General features: G+C 41.7%; 2 protein-coding genes across 5 annotated transcripts in view; one reads left to right on the top strand and one right to left on the bottom strand.

Moving 5' to 3' along the window:
* The first annotated feature begins 1107 nt into the window (after positions 1-1107).
* Positions 1108-3644, top strand: sp5l (Sp5 transcription factor-like). Its single transcript, XM_042003903.1, has 2 exons — positions 1108-1478; positions 1820-3644. Exons 1-2 carry the CDS (start codon positions 1425-1427, stop codon positions 2855-2857), a joined length of 1092 nt encoding a protein of 363 aa, XP_041859837.1. The 5' UTR covers positions 1108-1424; the 3' UTR covers positions 2858-3644.
* Positions 3645-4914: 1270 nt separating this feature from the next.
* Positions 4915-6896, bottom strand: part of arhgef25a (Rho guanine nucleotide exchange factor (GEF) 25a) — a 51102-nt gene continuing 49120 nt past the window's right edge. For 3 of the 4 annotated variants that reach the window (XM_042003469.1, XM_042003470.1, XM_042003472.1), the window contains one exon: positions 4915-6536. In XM_042003469.1, coding sequence (XP_041859403.1) covers positions 6411-6536 — 126 coding nt within the window. In that variant the 3' untranslated portion in view covers positions 4915-6410. The remainder of the gene's footprint in view (positions 6537-6896) is intronic. The other variant, XM_042003471.1, reaches the window with a different exon arrangement.

Raw genomic sequence — 6896 nt, 5'->3', positions numbered from 1 at the left:
CCTTGGGGTGTGTTTATTTAAGGATCACAGCCTGGAAAACAGTGAGGAGCAGATAAGTAAGGAACCAGGAATTTACATGAGAAACAGGTTCCCAGCCTGGATTTAAACTCTTAACATTGTAATGGTGAACAGACTTACAGAATGAGATTAAGCTTCAATCTGCATTTAATGGAGCAGATCTAAAGCGGCCTCTACTTGAACTCTGAAATGTGAGAATGTCACACAGGGCAGCCTATTTGACATGTCACCTACTGGTGAGAACTCAGGAGTCTTTGATTGAGTTTTATCAATTAGCTTTGTGATGGGAAAATATTGTGACTTTCCTCAGTGTGGGATCCTTAAGCCTGCCAAACCGGGCTGCTGTGAGCACGTGCAGACATAAACATTTTCCTGGAAATAAAATCTAATTACATCAAATTACTTAGTTTTTCATTCATTTTCTTTGCAAGCAGGATAAAGTCTCCGTATTCATTCCCCTTTGCGTCATAAAAAAAAGGAAATTAAGCTGTTGTGACTGAACCTGTGATGATTTTTTGTCTTTCTGGGAGTTGCCTCAAGATCTGTTTGCCCACCTTTTCACATAACACTGCATAACTGATGGTTGCCAAAAATAAAAGTGAATTTATTTTCTATCTTTACTTGAACTCCCACAAAGGAGTTAAAACAGTATGCAAATACTCCCAGAGTGAGAAATATTTTTCACCTAGGTGGCTCTGCAAATCTTAGATCTTTTAACAGAATAAGCATTTTGTTCTTGAACAAATGTGGAGGAAATTTGCTGAAATTATTTTTTTTTACTCATGATAGTGGCAGTGCTGGTTTATTTTTAAATCAAAAAGCATGACACAAGACGTCCAGTGAAGGTATACTGTGTGGTGTTGTGAAAAGAAGAAATCTGTTTAATTCTTATCAGGCCACAAGTCTTTTTTCAGAACAATTGGAGGAGGCGTCAGATCCCGGGGTCAGCATTTGGTTGTTATTGAGTGAAATTATGAGTAGCCCACCCCTTCACCTAACAAACCCCCCCTCCTTTCTCCCACTCATCTCCTTTCAATTGACGGGCTCGCCTGCATCATACTGGAGACCCCGTTGAGAGGATCTTTACTCTCTATAAAGAGAAGATGCAGCTCAGGCGCTTTGAGATGATCGCACGGATTTACTGCGCGCCTCTCTGCCACTCAACTTCCTTCAGCTGCTTCAACACCAAGTGATTTGGACTGAAAATATTCACCTGCTGGACAGAGGGACTTTTGAATGAAGCTGGATATCCCAGTGATACCAGTTCAGTGTCGGAGTTCTTTAAAAAAATCCGAATGTGAGCATATTTTCCTCCCTCGCCGTCAGCTGTACTTTAGATTTGTGCGCGTCGTCGCTTCTCGGCGCAGTTTGTGTTGCCGGTGCGTGGAGAAGGAGCGCGAGGACAGATGGCTGCGCTGACGATACAAAGGACTGACAACTTTTTGCACACCTTTTTACAGGTTTGTTCTGTGGTCACTTTCTTTTATGCAAAGCAGATTTGTGTCCTGCATGTGTTTAGCTTCACGATGTGTGAGTGAGCACGTATATTTTGGTATCTTTCAACTTGATGAAGGGATATTTTAGATAGTTTGTACTTTTTTGCCGTTCCTCTTGGGACAGATAATTAGAGGATAAACTATTTTAAGTGATTTTTGTAAAACTTTGAGTTGCAAACATGCTTATTTTTGTCAGTTTTGTGAGTAAATATGTGCTTATCTTAATATAACAGAAGTTTTTAAACTTTTCTTTATCTCACACTTGGCCTATTTAACCTGATGTGTGTTTGTATATCACCACACAGGACCGGACACCCAGCTCCTCCCCAGAGGGACCACCTAACGCCCTCTCCTTCCTGGCTACTAGCTGCAGCCAGGCCTGGCAGGTGGGAAGCACTATGGGCTCAGAGGGCTCCCAGTTCCCCTATGAAGGCACCGTCAGCTCCACATCTGGAATGTTTCAGCTTTGGAGTAATGACATGGCACCCAGCACGGCCCTCAGCACACACCAGATGACCTTCACAGTGCCCAAGGTGCAGTTCCCTGGACACATGCAGTCTGGCCTGGGTCATCATCATCATCATCACCCCCATCACCACCACCACGAGCTGCCTCTCACCCCTCCAGCTGAACCTGCATCATCCTACTCCTTTGAACTTTCCCCTGTTAAAGTGTTGCCCTCACAACCACAGACCAGCAGCCCCTATTATCCTCAGCACAACAGTGTGGGACAAAACTTCCCCAGCTTCCTCCAGAATTCCTCAGCCAGGCATCATCTGTCTGGAAGCCATGTGGACGAAGGGCAGCAGTGGTGGAGCTTACCCCAAACCAACGCCACCCCTGCCAACCATCCCTTTTCCCTGGGTAGGCAGCTGGTTTTGGGTCACCAGACACAGATAGCTGCTCTTCTCCAGGGCACCTCCAAGGGTCTGCTGAGCTCCACGCGCCGCTGCCGACGCTGCAAATGCCCCAACTGCCAAGCAAATGGTGGGGGGTTAGAGTTTGGGAAGAAGAGACTGCACATCTGTCACATCCCAGAATGTGGTAAAGTATACAAGAAGACATCTCACCTGAAGGCACATCTGCGCTGGCATGCTGGGGAGAGGCCCTTCATCTGTAACTGGCTCTTCTGTGGTAAAAGCTTCACCCGTTCAGATGAGCTACAGCGGCACCTCCGCACACACACCGGAGAGAAGCGTTTTGGATGCCAGCAGTGCGGCAAGAGATTCATGAGGAGTGACCACCTCTCCAAACATGTCAAGACCCACCAGACCAGGAAGGGTCGGTCTGGTCAACCATCACAGAGTACGGACCCTCTGCTAACCAATATTAAGCGAGAGTAATCTTTGTGGTCTTCCTTTTAGTAATAAAAAGCAACAATGACCAGACTGTGTGACTCACAATTACTGCCATAGGTTTGCACTAGAGGGTAAGCACCACGCTCCCTGAATCTTCTTTTTTTTTTCTTGTCAAAGCCCTGCTTTAACTGAAGTAGAACCATATAAATATATTTAGTGAGTAAAATTCTGAGTATAAAACAATTGTGTGTTGTTTGAAGCAATGCACCTTTAAAAAAAGAGAAAGAAATAAAGAAAAAAAAAGAAAAATACTTGAACCATTTTTAAGTGATAGTCCGTGTACTTTCAACAGATTTCACCTGGAAATGAATCTGATTTTCTGCCTTTTAATGATTTAAATTTTATTTAAATTCAGACTGATGTGGAAAATCTATTTTTCTCAACCTTCATGATGTAAATATTTTATCCATTTGGATTTTGCCCCGACATGAGAAAAATTTTAAAAAGGTTTCCCTTACTATGTTGGAAAGAAATGTTTGCCTTAGTAACAGCCAAAAGTTGAAGCAGAACAACTTTTGTTTCCCTCTCAAATGCTAAGTTTACATTGGATGTGTTCCTACTGATAACTAAGATTGTAATTTAAAAACAAAATCAAAGTAGGTTTTTTTTTATGTTAACATGATTATAAATGTATCTGCTGTTACGCATCAACGTGAAAAAACATTCCTACAGATTAGCATACATTTTAAATCTTAAAGTTCTTTGTAAACTATGTATAAATATTATGAACAATTTTATTTGGAATTTTGGCAGCATGTAAATTTTAATAAACATTGTCATGGAAACAATGTCTCTTTTTTTTCTAGTAGTTTTTGTCTTACATCCTGTCAGCTGTGGCAAAATATACAGCCAGAGTCAGTGATTTTACCTTCTCACCAGTACATCTAATAAATGTGTGAATTTCTAATAGCATCCCAGAGAACATAAAAGATCTAACATTTTATTTAAATGATAATTTGATTGCCTTCAGGATACAAATGCTGTTCATTGTGATGTTGGTGTGAAGGAAGAAGCTCCTAAAGAAGCCCTAACATGGTGGGCTGTTCAAAGATCTTCACACCTCAAAGTAAATACTCATCCCATTGATGGGGCTGTTTGTCTCGCCTGCTGCAATCAAGTTCACAGTCATGTGGCTTTTAATGAGTGTTTTCTTTCTCTCAATAAAGAAGATTGAGTCAACAGATGCAACAGAGGGCAGCGGAGAGGAATTCCCTGTGAATGGGACCCCTGTTGCTGAGACCCCCTCAGTGGTGACAGGAACTCCCTTTGATTTTGCACCCTTGTGAAAGTTAATACCCCTCCCGCCCCAAACCTCCATATATCACAGTCGTGTTACGATGGGCCCTGCTTTACTGCCCAGAATGGGGCTTTATTCGGAGGGCAGCCAACCAGATGTCTGCTCATCCAGGGGTTTCTTCCTTTTGTTTTTCATCCTGTTTGAACTTCCTCAAGTAGGATGCAAAAGCAAGCAAAATGCTTTGTCTTTGTTGGAGGTTCCACAGTGGAGTCTGTTGAACTCCACTGCAAATTGAATACTTTACCTCCACTGTTACTTCCACTAACTGTAATCAGAATTAGTAGTATACACAATCAATGTTATACAAACTGTAAAGCCCACTGAGGCTAATTTAAACTTCACTGTCAAAAGAGAAAAAAATATTAAATGCAGCAGTTATCATTAAATAAAAAAAATCATAAACTGCTAAAAAAAAAAAAGATTGCAGAGAGAAACAAACAATGCATTCAGTTTCAAAAAGACACTTTATTTGATATGATACACCTGTTTCTACTCAGTCAAATGTGACATTAACCAACCCTCTCTTGGTTTTACATCCACGACTTGGGATCTCTGCAGTGGTATTCCTTTGTGTTACATGCAAAACTGCTAGATCAGTAATTCCCATGAAAACTCAGCATTTCACATAGTTTGCCACTGGAGTCTGTGACATGGTTAAAAATAATCACATGGCACATTTCAATTTCCTTTTAATTAAATGATTGATTTTATGTTTGTTTTTCAAATATTAATATGATCATTTCGGGGGGGGGAGGGACAGGCTGTCAAGCGGCTTCAGTGTGCACTCTAAAATTTGAAGCCCATTGATCTTTGGTGAAGCTGTATGATCCGACACACGGGGCCTCTAATGGCCACAAAAAAAGAGCAGACCTCCCTTTTTAATCTGCTGTTCTTTTCTTATCTTTTTGTTTTGTAAGCTTAGTGGCCAACTACAGTGTAGCGTGTAAGAGCGTGAAACATTTAAGTGATGAGCTGCAGCTGTTTTTGGCACTTTTGAGAAGTAGGGGACATGCAGATCTGAAATGGTAACATTTTTTTTATAATACCTGGGTCATTCTTCATCTTACAAGTAGCAGTGTATGATTGCTCTATGGTATTTACTGTACAGTATTTAGTCCATGAGGGCAAAAGTTAACAGAGATTATAGAAATGGTGCACAGCCTTGACGTGACAACAGTGGATTAATAAAACTATTCATATTAGTTTAAATCAATGCATTTTAAATGTTTCCTGTCCCCGAGATCCCAAACAACCCACTTTAGCTTGTAAAGAAAGATCTGGGTAAAGTAGTATTGTTCAACTAAGTAATCAAGGAGATGTTTCATGCAGCACTTTGGGTCAGCACAGCAGGCCCTTTGAATGCATTTGCAACTCCTCAGGAGTTGCCCAAAGAGTAGAAAGAAATCTGACGTGACGTCATACCCACAGAAAACCTCCGGGGGGCTCCCTCATGCCTTCTTGTCCGGATCAAAGGGAGTCCAGTCAAACAGAATATCAGAGCACACAGGGGCTCTCAGCACTGTGGCAACAAAGAAAGTTCTTTTCTTTCAAATGAAATTACAGTGAGGAAAGTTCTTGTGGCATGCTCACATCAAGTGTTCTGCCTTTCCCGTTCTTGTATATATAAACAGCAAACTCTGTTTTCAGCAGGGAAATTAAAAAAATACACACATGTAGCTGTATTTGTCTCCATAATGGGGCTTCAGAAAAAAAGAAAGAAATTTGACAGGCTACAAGCAGAGTTAGTGCTACTAACTTGCACACTCTCATACACACAACACATCCACGCATTAATTTCATAAACATTCATTCAGGCAAACACGTAACTCCAGTGACTGCCCCAATTAGGAATGGAATCATCTAACAAATTCTCCTTACTCTTTCAAAGAGAGAATAGTACAGGATACAAACTCTCCAAAAAAGATAAAAAGCAGAAACTGTCATAACAAGGAGTATCCTATAAATCTGAGCCCAGAAGCATCCCGCTGGGTGCTGTTCATATACACTGTTGGTGACTGAGGCCATATCACCTCCCTTTGAGAGGCTCTTTAAAAAGGAGCCAAGCAGTTTTTATATTTGCTGCCCACAATTTGTTCATACATCAGGTTCCTTCATAATCCTCTGGATTTCATAAAGGAACCCAGTAAGGATCCATTCTGGCATAAACAACCAGTAGTCAAGTGTTCTCTTCACAGGTGTAGCATTAGCTGCTTTCCTCCTGACCCAGGAGAAACACAGAGTTCAGAGGTCATCTTCAGCTAGCTGGGCAAGGTTGCTGGGACGTCGCCCGGCTGAGGGGCCCGACAGAAGTGCCTGGTTCCCAGCGTCTACAGCCTGGCCCCTGCGACAGCCCTCTCCTGCTCTCTGCTGGGGAGACAGGGTACACTCATCATACCACTAATAAACTTAAAAAGGAACCATTCTGTTTTTATTGCAACAGGAACACAGTGCAGCATTTGTTTCCCGCCCTGTTCATGCATTTAGGTGTTAAAAATATAAGATTTTTATATATATGTATATATCGTGTCAAACTAAAAATATCTACTACTTCATCTACAGGAATGTAGATGCTCACCACAGCACAAACAGGGGAAAGGATTATCTGACTCTGATAGGCATCTTCCTCTGACTTCCTCATCTGACTTAGCCTACATCCTGTTTGTTGTGTTTCAAGCCAGTCCAGCCTAAGTAAACAGAGACAGGGGTATAGGACAACAAATCCTGGTT

The sequence above is a fragment of the Melanotaenia boesemani genome, chromosome 13 (assembly GCF_017639745.1).
Source record: "Melanotaenia boesemani isolate fMelBoe1 chromosome 13, fMelBoe1.pri, whole genome shotgun sequence".
Classification (NCBI taxonomy): Eukaryota; Metazoa; Chordata; class Actinopteri; order Atheriniformes; family Melanotaeniidae; genus Melanotaenia; species Melanotaenia boesemani.
The sequence above is the reverse complement of the archived record's forward strand: the minus strand, read 5'-3'. Positions and strand labels throughout refer to the sequence as shown.

Coding starts and splice junctions, on each gene's coding strand:
- sp5l (XM_042003903.1), top strand. CDS start 1,425: ATGGCTGCGCTGACGATACAAAGGACTGACAACTTTTTGCACACCTTT. Junction 1,479..1,819: donor TTTTGCACACCTTTTTACAG/GTTTGTTCTGTG, acceptor ATCACCACACAG/GACCGGACACCCAGCTCCTC.